Consider the following 18576-nt stretch of genomic DNA (forward strand, 5'->3'; position numbering starts at 1 on the left):
TTTTAACAAAACAACAACTCACAGGACATTCATTTGTACTAGAGATCACAATTAGACATTTTAAAATGAATGAAAAAAACAAGGCAATGAAACCTTTAAATAAAAACTCCATTAGCAACGCTGTGTCTGATCCACTCGTACCAGAACAATAGATTATCATGTCCGTTTCACTGCAGTGTTGAGAATGACTTACCACCCAAATAATAGGTGCTCTGTGGTGGTCCTGCAGGGTCCTGAGCATCTAAGAACACGGTGGTCAGTGGAGCTGATAAAATATACAGAAAGGCAGCCATAATTGTATATAAAGCTCAACAGTGTCACTATTAGACACAGAGCGGAACAAACACCCAAATACATCCGGTGAGTGTAAACACAGTTAATGCATTCAGCAGCACTTAGTTGTTGAGTCAAACAGCAGCCATAGTCATAAACATGTCACTTTTTATTAAAACTGACAAGGTTAACATTAAACTGTGAAAATACACAGTTAAAGAATCTCAATAATCCAAAACACATTTTGGACACAAAAACCTAACCCAGGCTTTAGGGAGGAGAATGAGAGAAAGCTTGAATTTCACTCATTTATGGTAAAAGACACAAGACTATACAGGTCATATCCTTTCACTCCTGTATAAATACAAGTGTATTTAACATACTTAGAAAACATTTTGTTTTTGAGTTGAGTGGGTGGACGTGAAACAGTTAATTGACCAACTGACAAAAATGACCAACTCAGATTTGTTGAAAAGAGCGGAATGAACAAATATAGTTCCTAATTTTTAGGGACTATTTTGTTGCACTTTACCCGTGTTACTCCCAGCTACTAATAAATCACAAAATCATAAAGATAGATTCTCAAATCTATGTTCAAACATCATCTGTGCTATTAGACAGTGTATTTATAATTGTATATAATAAATGTTCTATAAAGCGGAATATTCTTCAGATGATTCTATTCATCACCACTCTATACATTTTTGCTTTGGGGAGTTTCTTGATGGAGTGTCTCACACCAGATATTTTTTCTTTTTTTGTGCACCTTATATATGTAATAAGGCACCTTATTCCTTGTAAATAAACATCGTAACTAGTTAATCATATATTCTGATCAACTGGTCGATTTCCCCTTTAATAATTAGCTAATAAGTTGGATGCTTCTTTAAATCTGTAGAGATGAAAGCTGAAAATGCACCACAATACATCAGAACTAGAACAACCTGTTAAGAGGACACCTCTTTACAATTACAGGAGAGAGTTCAATACTGATCACAGATCAGCATTAAAGAGCAGCGCCCACCATAATCATGAATTTGATCATAATTTGTAGTCCACGCTAAAGTCCACTCCAGCAGTGAAAGAGCGCAAAAGCGAGCCGCAGGGTGGAGAAGCGGCTCTCATAAGGCAGCGCAAGTGTCCTCACAGTCTTTAGAGCTTCAGTACAACTCAGCTTAATTACAGCAGTCCAGGCTGAGTGTAACGGCTTAAAAAAATGGGCAAAAGTTGGTTTTTACTTTCTGTTTGGACGCCCTTTGCCCATTTTCGCTCCCTTGCCTGCCTTTGGCCCCCTGCCTGCGTTCGCTCCCTTTCCACCCATGCCACCTTTGCCACCCTTCCCACCCTTTCCACCTTTTCTGCCCCCTTTGCCCTGGCTCTGCTGGTCCTTCCTCTGCTTGCCTCGTAAGTCCTTCTTCATTCGTCCGTCCACCACTCGGAAAACGCCCTTGAGTCCTGGAGGGCGGCGGATTTTACGGCCTGCACCTTTCTTGGCCACAACGTACGTCACCTCCCTCTTCTCCTTACCCACCCCGGCCTTCTTGTAGATGCTAAAGAGAAAAGAGAGATTATAGCGATTAAGAGAGATTAGAGTATATATGATAAATATGGCACATTGTTGACTCTTCAAAATGCCTATGAAGTAATTATTTGTCTCATACGGACAATGCAATCTTTAGTATAAGGATAATGGCTAATAATAGAAAAATATTTTATATTTTAACCTAAGCTGTAAATGATAAATAGCTGATGCAAGAAAGTTGTGGGTTTGTGTTACTATATACCGGTAATCATGAAAATGAATCATATCCTAATACAGCTCTTAAAAAAATTGATATAACTTCAGTTTCTGAATCATTTTCTCTGATTTTACTATGTGTTTGAGTAAAATGAATATTGTTGTTTTATTCTATAAACTACAAACAACATTTCTCCCAAATAACAATAATCATTTAGACCATCTATTTGTAGAAAATGAGAAATTGCTTAAATAACAAACAAGAAAACAAGTTCATATTTATAAGGGTTGAAGAGTTCAAAAATCAATATTTGGTGGTATAACCCTGGTTTCTAAATCACAGTTTTAATGAATCTTGGCATGTTCTCCTCCACCAGTCTTACACACTGCTATTGGATCACAGACACACACAGACACACACACACAGACAGACACAGACAGACAGACACACACACAGACACAGACAGACACACACACAGACACACACACACACAGACAGACACACACACACAGACAGACAGACAGACACACAGACAGACACACACACACAGACAGACAGACACACACACACACACACACACAGACACACAGACAGACAGACACACACAGACAGACACACACACACACACAGACAGACACACACACACAGACACACACAGACACACACACAGACAGACACAGACAGACACACACAGACAGACACACACAGACAGACAGACACACACAGACAGACACACACAGACAGACAGACACACACAGACAGACAGACACACACAGACAGACACACACAGACAGACACACACAGACAGACAGACACACACACACAGACACACACCCAAAAAAAAGGAAAAATGCAAGCAGTTCAGCTTGGTTTGATGGCTTGTAATCATCTTCTCTTGATTATATTCCAGAGGTTTTTAATTTGGCAAAATCAAAGAAATTCCTAATTTTTATTTTATTCCTAGAGATGTATATTTATTTTTGTTTAGCCAGTGTTGGATCAAAACCTTATACTGACAGCAAGGTGTAAAGGTGCTTTTTTTAATTTGCAAACATTTCTTTATTAAACAACTTTTTTTTCCCCCACTTTGTCATTATGGGGTATTGTGTAGAATTTCTTAGAAAAAATGAACGTCTGTAACATAACAAACGAAGAATTTGTATGGATTTGAAGTAATAAATGAATAAAGACACAAATTATTCAAACAAAGCATTTTTATGACCCCAACCCTGTGAGAGTATCAGTGTGTGAATGAGTAATAGACGGCAGGCAATGTGGTTTAGGGGAGAGGGTGAAAGCTGACGTAAAGTCTGACCTTTTGAGCTGAGCCATCTTTTCCCTTTCAGAGATGTCCACGGTGTTCACCACTGCCTCAGCCTTCTTCTTGGCCTGCTCCATCTTCTTCAGCATCTGGAAGACGACACAGAAATAATATCATTCTACCTAAATGATGATCACATTCTCATCCCTCGTCTTTAGGCCAGTCTTAATAATTAAATATTTATATCATACAGTATATGAACATAACCTCAAAACATTTTGCTGGCCTCAATATCACTCGTTGTGTTTCTATAGGGAGAAGAGCCCTTTAATGTAAATGAGGCGGTATTTATGACTAAATTTTACTTATGAAGTTTCCACTGCCTAAAAATCTTTATTTTTAACATTGAAACAAAAATTTATTGCTCCTAAAAGAAAATATAAACGCATTATTGCGCTACAGAAGTATCTCAGTGAAAAGCTAATATACTTAAATGTCATTAAGTATATTAATTTTAGGACAATGTGTTGCCCAAATTAAACAAAACAGTACTGACAGTCCTACTCCTTTCACTTTTTATCTCTCTCTGTCTCTTTTCATTCATGTTCTCTCACCCTCTTCTTCTTGCGGGCTTTGGCTTCTGCCAGTTTCTTGATGGGACGGGCGTTGATCTCCCTCCACTTCTCTTTGTATTCCTCCACCATTTCTCTGGTAACGGGGACGGGCTTCTTCCTGTGCTTTTTCTCATCATCCACGAACCAGGACGGCACCTCGCTCATGTCCTCAGAGTTGGCAAACCTAAAAGAAGATCACACAGAAGTGAACATGACTAATGACAATCAAAATATTAATGATGGGCCCTGCTGTGCATCTAATTATATAGTAAGGACTTTTACTATGTGTTTTACCGGTACTTATTGATATCCTTTATAGTTCTTTTCTTATTTGTACATTTCTTTTTAAATGCTCAGTGTGTTTGTGAATCACTATGAATCACTCAGGAGTGGATTTTTTATTTGTTTTGAACTATATTGCACTACGTAAAATAAATAAACAATAAGTAAAAGAAATAAATAAATAAAAATAAAAATTATTTTTAAAATTTGAAATGTGACTCACCTGTGGAAGGAGTCATCTATCAGGTCCCTGCGTCTCTTTTTGGACGTGGCAATCTGAGCACCAAGAGCCAGACCTTCGGCGTCCAGAATTCGGGCTTTTTTACCTTAATAAACACAAACGCAGAAACACCAACTGAATCTCCAACACAACATACTTGAATGTAGATCTCCAACCTCAGGAATACTAGTGTTTATTATTACTATGCTTAATACAATGAAGTACAGCAAAAGTAATAATTTGTGAAGTCATGAATATAACTAAAATGCTGACCCTATTATAATCCTTTATGGTCCATTTACCTTCTGCTTTATTGCAGAATACGTTCACCAATTAGTACTTATTTGGTCCCTATTATGGAGCCCTCTATAATAAAGAACCCTGAACTAGCCTATGTGGGGCTTTAAACACAGAAAAAAAATAAGAAAGAAAACATCTGCCCTCTATACAGGTTTTTCAGCACCAGCAGCACACAATTTTACATAATTTTACACATACTTTTATTGTATTTTTACGAGTGTTTTAGTATTTCTGTTCTTGGCTACAGTTGGAAACTGTACTGAAATATTAGCTATACTGTCCTATTCCTCCAATAAACTAAACTAAACTAAACTAAGGATTATCTGACACCAAACAGAAATGTCCCTCCAGTCCCCCTGTCTGCACCCATACATACTTGTGCTCTCCACTGGAACTACTTGAAAGTCATCATCATCACCAGCGAATTCACCAGATCCAGAGGCTTTCTTCATTTTTGCAATCTCTCTGTTAAAACAAACAGTAATTAATCTCATTTTAGTGCAAAAACTAATAGCTAATAAAAAAAATAATAATAAAAATCAGATTAAATCAGCATTTAATTAGTTATTTTGATAAGATATTAAATTTAATATTAGATTAAATATATAAGTCATTATTATAGCTAAAAATAGCCTTCTGAGTGTTATTACTGTTCATCATCACTGCTGTCATCATCAGAGTCATCATCGCTATCCTCGTCCTCGCCAGCTTTCCCTTCTGCTGCCTGTGAAGTTGTGGCCTCCTCATGTTCCTCAGCAGCCTCGGCCTCCTCTTCAGCCTTCCTCTTTTTACCCTTACCTTAAAAAAAAAAAAAAAAACAGAACAGAGAGTAAACTACAATCCCCCAGTACTGACCACACACTGAACACACACTCAAATACCACAGGCAAACATTTACCTGCAGCCTGCTTGCTTTGGAGAAACTGGGCCTGTTGAATTTCCTTCATCGCATCTCCATCTGCATCCAGATCCAGCTCAGCGAAGATTCCCTGAGACAACAGTGTTACAGATTATTACCACAGAACAAGAACGCTGTGCAGATATACAGATACTGTATATAAATGCCATCTTATATCTGTAATTGCATATATTATATCTTGCCATCTTATATCTCATTCATGACTATATAAATACCAATACTTATCAGACCCGCTCTAGTGACTAGATCACCCGTTAGGTTCCTAAAATCTTTTACTGAACTGGAAAAAAAAAACTGTTTGCACCTGCAGTGCACCAGCGAGCTAGAATTCACTACAGGAAACTCTAAAACTCAGCTCGCCGGTGTCACTAAAACATTTTAGAACATTTAGGTTTTAAGTCTTCAACCGCAATCAGATATTTGTTAACTTTTTTAATCATTTATTTTGGCCTTTTATTTATCTAATTTAATGTTTTACCTTTTAGCCTTTTTATTTATTTAATTAATTTCATTCTTCTGTTTTATAACTTGTTTTACTTTTGGCCTTTTACCTTTTTATTTCATTTATTTGGTCCTTTTTTTCTATACTTTTTTAATTGAATATTATTTATTTTAATTCCATCATTTACCTGTTTTATGAATTAGGTATTATTTTCGTGCTCTATTTCTTTCATTGTGTTCATATTTTATTATTCCAATTATTTTTCTCTTTGTTTTATTGCTTTACATGTAAGCCTGTCCGCATAACCTTTTATTCTGAATTCGAAAAATAAGGGTGTATTCAAAGTATACAGCTTATTTTTAAAAGAGTAACGTTCAAAATGAATTGTAGCATCACATTAAACATTATATTATGTAGTTATAACATTATTACACACAGGCCCGATTATAACTACACCTTTAGGAAAAAGTATTTCCTTATCATGAACACACGTTAAAATAATTTTACATTGTTGTTTTCATCATAAAATTTAAATGCATGAGAATATAAACATTTATTTCCAATTTATGTTAAGCTATTTTTTATTAACCCACTCATCTAGAAATGTTTCTAATATATGGCTAAACAGCAGGGGCAATACTCAAACTATGGAGAAAATAAAAATCTGACACAAATGCAAAAAACATGGATTTGATATGACTGCAAATACAAATGAGTTTTGAATGATGGACAGTTCCACCTACCTTACTAAACCACATGCTGGTCTCTCGCTCTGTTTTCTCATCTTTACCCTCCAACTCAACCAAGAGTTCATTGTCCTCACCTTCATCCTCTTCCTCCTCCATATTGAAGGAAACTCTGGAAAAAGGAAAAAAAAATGAACAGATTCAGTCAAACTAAAAGTAATAAAAACTGGATAAACATAGCAAAAAGTGACAGTGTGTGTTCAGTTTTAACAAAATAGTTAAATGCAATTAACTGTTGAATATATGACTGTATTTCACAATGATGCATCAACTTATCAAGCAATCTGAAGGTTGATAACTAGGGAAAACCCTTAAAAATGTAGCAAGATATACAGATGAAAACAAAATGTCAAAAACATTAAGACTAAAAGGTAATCTCTAGTATAGAACATCCCTAAAAATGATTCTAGGAAAAACTTATCAGATCTGTACCAACAAATTTTGGACAACAACAACAACAACAACAACAGCAACACCACCCCCCCTACCCTACAAATTAATGTTCAGCTTAAGGCCCAGATGACCATTAAATATTGCAGCTCTGTATTCTTATTAGGGGACAAGTATTTACACTTACATTAATACATCTATTTAAAAAACTTTAATAACATAAAATTATCCTGAAGTCATGAGCCAACAACACTTAGCTACCAACATTCAGCCCTGCGTTAAAAGGTTTTACACACTTTTTCTTGGGAAGCTTCTTCTGCAGCCGTTTCTCATTGTTCTCAATCTCCTCCAGGTCCTCATCATCCAGGTCTGAAGCCAGAGAAATGCCGTCACTCTCAGAGTCTGAGATGTGAACATCGTCCTCCCCGTCCCCCTCATCCACCAGAGCATCCGCTCCCTTCATGTCCCCTAGAGTGAGCTCACTCAAACCCTGCAGGAGAAGTGTTGGGTTAAAAATGATTATATACATTACCTGAACACTCTACTCAAAGCGTTTAAACAGAACCTGTTGTATGTTTGAGCATGTGCACACGTGTGCACGTGTGACGGTTCATACACGTTTTATGCAATACATTTCCATGACTTTCTCATGACTTTTCCATTCCAAATTTTCATGACCATACGATTCGTAAAACATCAGTGCAGACATGGACAATAAAACCAAAAAATCAACTAAAACTATAAAACTGATTATAGTAGGTATAAAACAAATCAATTTTCAATTTTTTATAATAAAATGTGTGTCAGATGCTGAGAGCTCCATTGTGTAGGGCTAAATTACTGAATTAACTCTGTGCTGATGTATTTTTGTTAGCTCAAAATAGATTGTCTAGATCGAAAAATTGAAACACAAAGATTTGTAGAGCAAATTTTCATGACTTTTCCTAACCTTTTTGGGTATTTTTTTATTTTTCCAAAACTTATCCAGGCCTGGAAATGTTTAAATTCCATTACTTTTCCAGGTTTTTCATTACCGTATGAACCCTGATTTATGTGTGTGTGTCCTGCAGTACCTTGGCTTTTTTGATGGTGCTGAGGGAGAATATGCTGGAGTCTCCCCCATCTGCAATGGAAACTCCAGGCAGGTCCATCTTGAGCTCCACTCGCTCTCTCTGCTTACGCCGCTCCTTTAGGAGCTTCTTCTTTTTACTACAAAGACAAGTGAGAAAGTCAATAGTTATCCTACTTGAAACAGGGGTGACAAAACCATTACACTTATTAAATAATATACAAAATCATTTTAGTTTTTGAAAATCTGAGTAATACATTTCTATTGTATTGAGTTTTACTCATCATGGATCAATGTTTACAAGTATAATCTATTACAACAATTGATCCTGAGGTGAGTCAAGCATATCCAAATTTTTAAAAGGCTTATTTGATTTTTGTTCTGTACTTTAAATTTAAAGGTTTCAAAAGTTCTGTACTTTAAATGTTGGACTGCAGAACTTTGTGTGCAAGGTAAAGTGTTGCAAATGGTTGAAAACAAGCTAGAAACCAGTTTTAAATGTTTTTAGGAAACTTTAGACGTAAATGTTCTTTACATTTACAGAGTTAATCTCTTTAACAGAAACTGTTCTTTAAAAGAACAGAATAAGGGACTTCCGGTTTGAGCGGCGCCATGTAAAGACGTGTCGGAGGCGAGCTCCTCTCGAGAACTGCATATTTCGTACCTATAGATTCAGTAACAGCTCAAAAGTTAGTAAAATACATTAAAAGGGCTGTTGTGCGTAGACAGTTGGTCTCTGGTGGATATAAAGATGCCTCAGGTACGTGGAAAAAAAGACCCAGAAACGGAGGCTAACGCAGTCCCGCATGCAACGGCGAAGAAGGCCATGGCGGACGCTGGTGAGCAGCAGACGGTGCTACAAGCGATTAACACGCTTAAGGTCGACTTGCTGGCCAAGATGGACGAGAAGGCTTCAGCACAAACCGCAGAGCTTCGAGACCAGATTGGGAAGTTGCAAGCTGAGCTAGGCAACGCGCTGGAGCAAGTCAAAACCAGGGTGGAGGCTACCGAAAACCGCATGGTGGAGCTGGAATCCGCGGTGAGTGGTCACTCCGATTCCGTTGTCAGTATGGAAAGAGACATGCAAACCCTAAAAAAAGAGCTGGCTACACTAAAAGACCGGTGTGAGGACCTAGAGGCAAGATCGCATCGGTCCAATCTGAGAATTATGGGAGTGAAAGAAGGCAGAGAAGGGAGTAAAAAGCTAACTCAGTTCGTAGCGAATCTACTAAAAGATGCTCTGAACCTCGAGACGCCCCCACTCCTGGACCGAGCACACCGCTCTCTCCGAAGCAAACCGACGGAGGACAACCAGCCACCCAGAGCACTAGTAGTGAAATGTCACTATTTCTCCGAAAAAGAGGCGATTCTGCGGAAGGCGGTTGAAAAGAGGCTCCTGACGACAGCTGACGGTGACAAAATCCGAGTACTCCCGGACTTTACCCTTACCGTGAGCAGGCGGCGCGCGGCTTTCAACGAGATCAGGAGTATGCTCCGGAGCTGTGAAGGTGTCCGGTACGGTCTGATGTACCCAGCGACGCTGAGAATCACCACATCCGAGGGTAAAGAGATCCGCTTTGATGATCCAGAAAAAGCGAGGGTGTTCCTCCGGAGCAACATGACCATCCCGACCCAATCACCGTCAGTGGAGGGGCCAGGTATTTCCAGGGATGTCCACTCAGCGCATTGACTTTTTGATTTGCTAACTCAGTCCAGAACTGATGGTCATAATTTGTATTCTTGATGGAGATGGCCCATGTTGCCAGATCAGAGAGAAGGGATTTAAACCAACCCTAGTGAGTTAGATCCAATCTTGCATTCGTTGCTTAACTAGTTGAGCTTTACTGAGAATAATTGATTTAAAATACTTATTGCAGTTCTTGAGGAGGCGGGCCTATGTGGTAAGCCTTTAGTATAGGAATATTTGCTGGAAGATTTGGTGTGTGTTTGGTATCTGAGAAGTTCACTCAGATATGGGTTGTGGGTGATGGTTGTTATTTGTGTTGTTATTTTCTCCCCCCCCACACACCCCCCCCCCCCCCCCTTTTTTTTTTTTTTTTTTTTTTTTGTTACAATACCTGCTTCATGGAAGGATCTCGGGGTTATTGGGATGCTATTGAGTCTTGGTAGCCTTCAGCAGCGAAGCCTAACACTTGTTTTATTCTGGGAATATGAGTAACAGCCAGTCACGAAAGGCAATTACGAGAGTGGTATCCTGGAATGTGCGGGGGCTAAACAATCCGATAAAACGGAACAAAATTTTTACACATTTAGAGAAGCTGAAAAGTGAAATTGTGTTTCTTCAAGAAACCCACATGTTAAATAAAGAGCTTGTCAAGCTCAGAAGGGGAGGATTCACTCAGGTGTATCATTCAGGCTGTGGGGGTAAGTATAGAGGGGTGGCCATCCTCTTACATAGGAAAATTCAATTTTTGGAGGAAAAAGTTATTATTGACAAAAATGGAAGATACTTGATTATTCAAGGAAAGTTGTTTAATATGCCAGTAACTTTAGTCAACATATACGCCCATAACTGGGACAATGTTCAGTTCTATACGGATGTTTTTTCTCTTCTCCCACAATTAGACACATACAGTTTGATTCTAGGAGGTGATTTTAACTGCGTGTTACACCAATCACTTGACCGCTCAAATCCTCGGCCTAACACAAGCAGTAAATCAGCTCAGTGCATTAATTCTTTTCTTTTGGAATATGGTATGATTGATCCTTGGAGATTTAAATATCCAACTCAGAAGCAGTTTTCCTTTTTCTCTTCGGTTCATCATACATATTCCAGAATTGACTATTTTCTGATAGACAGGAAATTGCTTTCTTTGCTGAGATCAATAGAATACGATAGTATAATTATATCAGATCATTGCCCAGTGATACTTGAGCTCAGCTTTCCAGGAAACAGACCTCCGGTACAAGCTTGGCGCCTAAATCCAATTAATTTAGCTGACGATAATTTTGTTAAATTTATAAAATCACAAATAGATTTTTTCCTTGAAACGAATGAATCGCCTGATATTAGCTATATGACACTATGGGAAACCCTAAAAGCATATATAAGAGGGCAAATTATTTCATACGTGGTCGGTGAAAAAAAAAGGAAAACAAAGCGCACTACAGATATTTCAGACAGGATTAAAATAATTGATGAAGTATATTCAGTATCACCGAATGAAGATTTATATAAGGAGAGACTTTCACTGCAGACAGAATTTGATTTATTAACTAATGAGAGGGCGACAGATCTATACTTGAAATCTCGGCAGACCTACTATGAATCTGGCGAACGAGCGAGCAAGCTTTTGAGCCACCAGTTGAAACAATCAGCTTCGCTGGGTTTTATATCAGCTATCCAAAATCCGGAGGGCGAGAAAGTTATTGATCAAAAGGACATTAATGACCAATTTAGGAATTTTTATGAAGATTTATACACATCAGAGGTAGATAACGAGGAACTTATAGAAGGTTTTCTTAAGAACCTTTGGGTCCCCCCTCTTGGCGAATCCGAGAAAGCCAGTTTAGAAAGCTCTATAACGGTGGAAGAGATAGAGAGTGCAGTTAAAAAAATGAAGTTGGGAAAGGCGCCGGGCCCGGATGGGTTCCCTATCGAGTTTTACCGAACATTTTCGGCGAGGTTGATACCCCTACTTTGTCGTGTCTTTGAGGAGATATTAGAAAAAGAATCCCTACCCCCAACAATGACAGAAGCGGTAATATCAGTTCTTCTTAAAAAGAACAAAGACCCACTTAAATGTGAATCGTATCGCCCAGTCAGTCTCCTCTGCTGTGATTATAAAATCTTGAGTAAGGTGCTGGCATCCAGGCTGGAAACAATTATGCCTAATATAATTCATCCAGATCAGACTGGCTTCATTGCTGGTAGACAGTTATCTAATAATTTGCGTCGATTATTCAATGTAATATATCTACCTAGTAATGAAAATAGTCCTGAAGTTATTCTTTCATTAGATGCTCATAAAGCATTTGACAGGATAGAATATAATTATCTATTTGCAGCACTGAGGTCATTTGGCTTTGGGCCAACTTTTACCTCCTGGATTAAGATTTTATATGCGTCACCCAAAGCAATGGTCAGAACAAACCAGATTCTATCCAAATCTTTTCGTATATATAGAGGTACGAGACAAGGTTGTTCTTTGTCCCCATTACTTTTTGATGTGGCGATTGAGCTTCTTGCAATAGCACTGAGAAATAATATCAGCTTGTCTGGCATTACCAGAGAGGGGCAACTCCATAAAATATCTTTATATGCGGATGATCTCCTCCTGTTTCTATCAGATTCAAATACATCTTTACCAATAGCTTTGAGCATTATCTCTGATTTTGGTCGTGTATCCGGATATAAAATAAACTTAACTAAAAGCCTCTTATTTCCCATTAATGAGAAGGCACGTCAGATGTCGTTCCAACATTTCCCATTCTCAGTAACTAAGGATAAGTTTATATATTTAGGAATAACAGTGACATCTACGTATAAAAATTTGTTTGACAATAATTTAAAACCTGCACTGGATAAGGCTAGGCAGGACTTTGAGCGATGGTCTTCCCTCCCCCTGTCTCTTGCTGGGAGGATCAATTCCGTTAAAATGATGGTGATGCCAAGAATTCTATTTTTATTCCAAACTATTCCAATTTTTATCCCTAAGTCTTTCTTTAAAGAGTTAAACAAAATTACCTCCTCTTTTATTTGGAACAAGACTCTTCCCCGGATTAGGAAGGAATTCTTAGAAAGGCAGAAGGAGGAGGGGGGATTAGCCTTACCGAATTACATGTACTATTACTGGGCAGCTAATATTCACAAATTAGGGTTTTGGGCCCTAGATTCAGTGGATGAAGAATTGCCAGCATGGGCAGTGATGGAACGACAATCTTGTAGTCCGGTTTCGCTGCTCTCCCTTATTTGTGCCCCATTACCACTTAGCAAACGCTTCTATACCAGAAACCCAGTTGTGAGTGGTTCACTGAAGATCTGGACTCAGTTTAGGATTCATTTTAACATGAGACAGGCTCTCCCCTCTGCTCCGATTCCAGCAAATGCCCTCTTTCCTCCATCACTAATTGACTCCACATTCCAAATCTGGGCGAGGAGGGGTATCGGCCGAGTCAAAGACTTGTTCAAAGGTAATAGTTTGGTCTCATTTGATCAGTTGCAATCAGATTTTGATATCCCAAAATCAAATTTTTACAGATACCTTCAAGTACGCAGTTTTATAAAAAAATATTTTTCACCATCTTTAAATCCACCTGAAGCAAATTGGATTGATGACTGTTTAAATATTAACCCTTTAGACAGGGGAGTGGTGTCCATTCTGTACAACAACATTCAAAGATTTGCCTCACCTACCCTGAATCGTATAAAGGCACAGTGGGAAGAGGAACTGGGGGAAGAAATTTCACAGGAAGTTTGGCAATGGGCTGTACAGTGGGTGCACTCATCATCCATATGTATAAGACATGGTTTACTACAGTTCAAAGTTCTCCATAGGCTTCATTTTTCCAGAAGTAAACTGGCAAAATTATTCCCTGACATGGATCCAATTTGCCTTAGATGTAAACGAGACCTAGGCACCCTTGGTCACATGTTTTGGTCATGCCCAAAACTACTAGATTTTTGGGGGGGTATTTTTAATACCTTCTCACATATCTGGAATACGGATTTCAAACCTAACTCCCTTACAGCTCTATTTGGTGTGGTCCCTGAAGATATACTGGTAACCTCAGCACAATCAGAAGTGGTAGCATTCTCCACACTACTAGCTAGACGAATGATTCTTCGTAAGTGGAAGAGGGCTGAACCACCATCCCATAAAAATTGGGTTAAAGAGGTCATGGCAAATCTTAAATTAGAGCATATGAAGCATACTACCAGGGGATCAGTTAGGAGGTTCTACAAATGCTGGCATCCATTTATGATGTATTTCGAATCCTCCTAGAATCCGCAGCCATCCCTTAACATCCTTTATCACATTTATCTATTAACCCTTTTTTTTTTCTTCTAATACTGTTTTATACTATTATTATTATTATTATTGTGTTTTTGTATATTTTTTATGATTATTATTATTATTTTTTTTTTTTTTCTCTCTCTTCTCTGCTTTGGTCAATGGGAAAAGGGGATTAAGAATGTTTGTCCACTTGTCTGTGTGTATGTGTTTGTATTTTCAAGAAATCAAAATTAATAAAAATAATATAATAATAATAATAAAAGAACAGAATAAATGTTTTTTATATGGCACCTTTCAAAGAACCTTCAGTTATAGCTCAGAACATCTACCGTTTCAGGTCTGCAATCTCCTCTGCTTTTAGCTTAGCCAGCTTCATGTCCATCTCCTCTTCATCATTGTCCGCCTCTTCTGCCTCTTTCTCTTCTTTCTTTTCCACTTTCTTCTTCTTCTTCTTGTCCTTTTCTGTATCACTTTCATCTTCACTTGAGCTGAGGCTGAACCAGAAACCATTAGGTTAATTCCAGAAGCTAATGATTGCATGTCAGAATAATGAGGTCTGTAAAAACAAACTCATTACATAATTACCTGATTTCTTGGTCCAGTTGCTTGGCCTCCTCTTTTAGCTTTTTGGCCAAATGCCTCCTTAGTTTTGCTCTCCACGACAGCAAGAGACTGAAGATAATGCCCAGAAAGAAAGGGATTAGACAGCGTAATATATAGAAGAGAAGAGAAGAGAAGAGAAGAGAAGAAAACAGAACTTCTAAACTACTGAGAAGAACTCACCGCAGCTCCTTCCGTCCAAGAATCTTGATATCTTTGCAGCACTCTAAAATTTCAGCAGAGGTGGCTGTGTGAGATTCCAGCTCTGGATTGTCGAAGGTGATCTGAAGAAAGTAGAAAGGAATTGTTTAGTCAGTAGAGACCCATATATAGAGATCAAGATAAATTAATACCTGAAAATACTTCATACATAAGCGATATTGCTTATTCACAATATTCACAAGTTAGCGTATATCTTTTGGCTATACAAAACATGTTCATAAACTTCTTTGCATAAAATCACTCTCACATAAAAAAAAAACACATCAACTCTATAATTACCAGTTTCAGTCCCTTTCAGAATATGCTGTTTAAGGGCTTTGTCACTTTAATGCACAGAAGCTATTAACGCAGCAAACAGAAGCATATGATCCCTTCAAACGGATATTGTGAAAAAATATTCACATAAAACGGATGGATGGATTGCTTTCAAACTTGGGGTGTATGTTTGGGGCAGTCGAGACCCAAGTGGAAATACAAAAACACACAAAAAGTGAGTTATTCATAATGTGTCCCTTTAATAAATTATTACTATAACCAGATAATGTAATAAACAAGGCTTGTGCAGTTATGGATGACTGATTTCTATTACAATTTAATAACTAATGTTATTAACTACTTATTAAGCTCCTTAATAGTAGCACTTACTTCACTGGCTTTGCTTAAGAAGTCCACCGGGTTCTCAGCCTTCAAGAACTCAGTGACTGAGAAAGTGTGAAACAAGATCATGTCACCCTCATTATAGCCTTCTGCCTATTATAGAAAGAAAGAAAGAAATAAAAATAAACGATAAAACAAGGATTATGGTAAACATTATATAATGCATTGTTAATGCAAGTTTTCTCGCTGTGAGCACACTTACTTTAGGTTTCTTGTCCGTGGCCAACTCCTTCACAGTCTTCACCTGCACCTCCACCTCTTTAAAGGCGTGCTTGGGGTCGAAGAATTTGTTATCAATTTTGTCTGGAGACAGAAACCCTAACAGAGCAGAAGAAAGGTGTTTTTACGAGTGCTATTTAAGACATAAAAAAAACAACAGTAGAGTAGAGGAATGCTACCTTGGCAGACGACAAAGATCTCGGCTGACTCATTACGAGAGGCCTGGGGTTTGGTGGCCTGCACCTTTTTAAAGAACTGCTGAAAGATCCACATCAGGGGTTGGTAGTCTTTGGAGCGAAAGACTTTAGTGACAAAAGACCCTCCTTTAGCAAGAAACTCACAGGCCAGCTTCAGTGCCATGAGAGTGAGATGAGCTGGGGAAAAGAGTTAAAACAGTAAGTCAACAAGCAGATTGAATCTTAGACGAAGTTCATTAGAATATGGCCATCTTTAATACATTCCTTAATTTTTGACTATACAAAAAATACCTTGAGAGAAGGCATCATGCTGCCAGTTGGCTCCTACGTTGGGTGCTCCATCATTAAGTACCACATCAACTTTCCATGTCTGCAGCTCTTTTCTGAGAGCCTGTTGGACAAAGATGCATCAGTTCCAGGTGGAGAATGACAATATGGAATCATTACAGTGATTAATTGATCATTACAGTATAGTAAAATGCAATAATTTTATTTAAAAATGCATCACACCTTCTATCACACCTTAAAATGCTAAACAACATTACCTAAATTGTGTAGTATATAAAAATCTACAAATTTCATGTTAGCTTTTATTATACCCTAAAGCTCGAAACACACTTCACACAAGCATGAAAAAAATGGGCGCTTTAAGCTACACAGACAGGGGTTTGTGTGTAACTGAATTAAAAAAAATGTGTCAATGTATTTCATGGTGCATTGATAATGCTATTTGCATTCTATGTGCTGCTTCAAAAGGCGATACAGTGACAGCCAAGTTGTCTTGTACTGCTACCATGCTTTTTGCCATTCACAGTCCCAGTGGTAACCCTGTACTGTTTACAGAAGCTAGGATATGTCCTATATTGCCCCCTGAGTACCATGGTGATTAACGCAAGACTGCATATTGAGTTTGAAAAGTAGGACCAAACATTTAAGGAGCATTATGTACTTACGAATTGTAATGGCAAATCTGCAATGAACTCCAGCAAAATAACACTAATCTGATCATTTTTGCAGGCTACCATAGATACCAGTCCTACCTGTCTGCACTTTTCAGTTGTGATGTCCTCCTGCAGGGCAACAACTCCAGGGATGGGTTTGATAGGGACCAGATCCACTCCTGACCACGAGAAAAGAAAGAACAGTAAGACAGGGCTGTCTAACCCCACTACTGACTGAATTAAAGCTCACTTTTTAACTGAAGTCTAAACTCACCAATAATAAGACTGGACACTGGCATAAACTTGGACGCCACCTGCAGCCTGTAAGCAGATTAAACCAATTAAACAATCACACAGATATCACCCCATGTGGACCTGCAGCAATACAACTAAAACATAATTCAGCCATGACATTTTACAGATCGGACATCTTACCATCCTCCAGGAGCAGCACAAAGATCCACAAGAGCTCTGGCTTTCTGGAGAAAGTTGAATTTACGGTTTAGCTGAATGAGCTTAAAAGATGAACGGGATCTGTAACCTGAAAAACAAAAAGCACAGCATTAAATCTTCTAAATTAAATATTTTTATTTTATTTTATTGCAGACTCACTATGTTTCTGCACCTAACTGTAAATGTGTACATCTGTATATTTTACAGCTTAAAATTATATTAGTAGGCCTGTCACAATAACAGTATTTTGGGTTTTATTGCATTTAAAAAAAACAGGCCAATTTTACGATAATAACCACATAATAAACCTTCACACTATATACATGGATGCCACACACACACAATACTTGGATACTAATATTTGTTCATAAATGAAAAAGCTTATAAAGACATTCCAAGAAAACAGAGGCCTGTTCTGCTGTTTTTTCCTTTGTGGGATATTTTGCTCAAACTAAAATAATACATTTCCAAAGTGACACAGAAACGCATGCAACAGTAAAGCAGAACAGGAGCTGAACCAAAACAAGAATTAATCTAAAATCAGTAACTACTTAATTAATAAAACGATACATACACTAAATGACAAGCAGAAGCCAAAATATAAAAACATCTGAAAGCCCTTAATCAGTGAGAGAAATTGAGTAACTTAAGTTAGCTAATTTAGCTATTCTGCTCTCTGTGTGGTTAAACTGCTGCTCACAGAGCTAAGCTAATGTTAGCCAGCTAGTTTAGCTTTAATACCCCAACAAACACCGAAACGGAGCTCCTGTTTCATTGGACTCACCGGTTTCTTTGGCCAGGTGATAAAACTTATCCTTTCGGGTCTTTCCGACCTTCAGTTTTTTACCCATATTCGCTTTTTAAAGATAAATACAGGCAGCCGGTGAGAGTCTGAAGCTTTAAACACGTCGAGCTCCTCAGTCAGACTCCACACGTGGGGGTTAGAGGCGCGTGGTGGTGGCGTCACATCTGCGAGTGGGGGACTGTCCCAATTGGTGAGATTTCCTTCTGTACACTTGTGCACCTCTAAGTGCACTGAGGTAAGAACAAGGGG

General features: G+C 38.1%; 1 protein-coding gene across 1 annotated transcript; it reads right to left on the bottom strand.

Annotated features, from left to right (window-relative positions):
• Positions 1-427: 427 nt before the first annotated feature.
• Positions 428-18478, bottom strand: ftsj3 (FtsJ RNA 2'-O-methyltransferase 3). The gene is made up of 21 exons (XM_007246171.4): positions 18307-18478; positions 17505-17610; positions 17344-17390; positions 17169-17248; positions 16420-16519; positions 16111-16305; positions 15915-16030; positions 15701-15805; positions 15017-15117; positions 14819-14905; positions 14563-14727; positions 8260-8395; positions 7483-7676; positions 6794-6908; positions 5588-5678; positions 5340-5487; positions 5066-5154; positions 4393-4495; positions 3888-4071; positions 3328-3422; positions 428-1823 (listed from the first exon to the last, which is right to left on the bottom strand). The coding sequence occupies exons 1-21, from the start codon at positions 18371-18373 to the stop codon at positions 1508-1510; spliced, it is 2640 nt and encodes an 879-aa protein (XP_007246233.3). The 5' UTR covers positions 18374-18478; the 3' UTR covers positions 428-1507.
• Between the last annotated feature and the right edge of the window lie 98 nt (positions 18479-18576).

The sequence above is a fragment of the Astyanax mexicanus genome, chromosome 16, assembly GCF_023375975.1.
Source record: "Astyanax mexicanus isolate ESR-SI-001 chromosome 16, AstMex3_surface, whole genome shotgun sequence".
Lineage (NCBI taxonomy): Eukaryota > Metazoa > Chordata > Actinopteri > Characiformes > Acestrorhamphidae > Astyanax > Astyanax mexicanus.

What these genes read in the sequence shown, in the direction of transcription:
- ftsj3 (XM_007246171.4), bottom strand. Translation starts at nt 18,373, where the DNA reads ATGGGTAAAAAACTGAAGGTCGGAAAGACCCGAAAGGATAAGTTTTAT. An exon ending in AGTGTCCAGTCTTATTATTG is followed by an intron (nt 17,249 to 17,343) that starts GTGAGTTTAGAC and finishes TCTCGTGGTCAG; the next exon opens with GAGTGGATCTGGTCCCTATC. An exon ending in CAACTGAAAAGTGCAGACAG is followed by an intron (nt 16,520 to 17,168) that starts GTAGGACTGGTA and finishes TTTGTCCAACAG; the next exon opens with GCTCTCAGAAAAGAGCTGCA.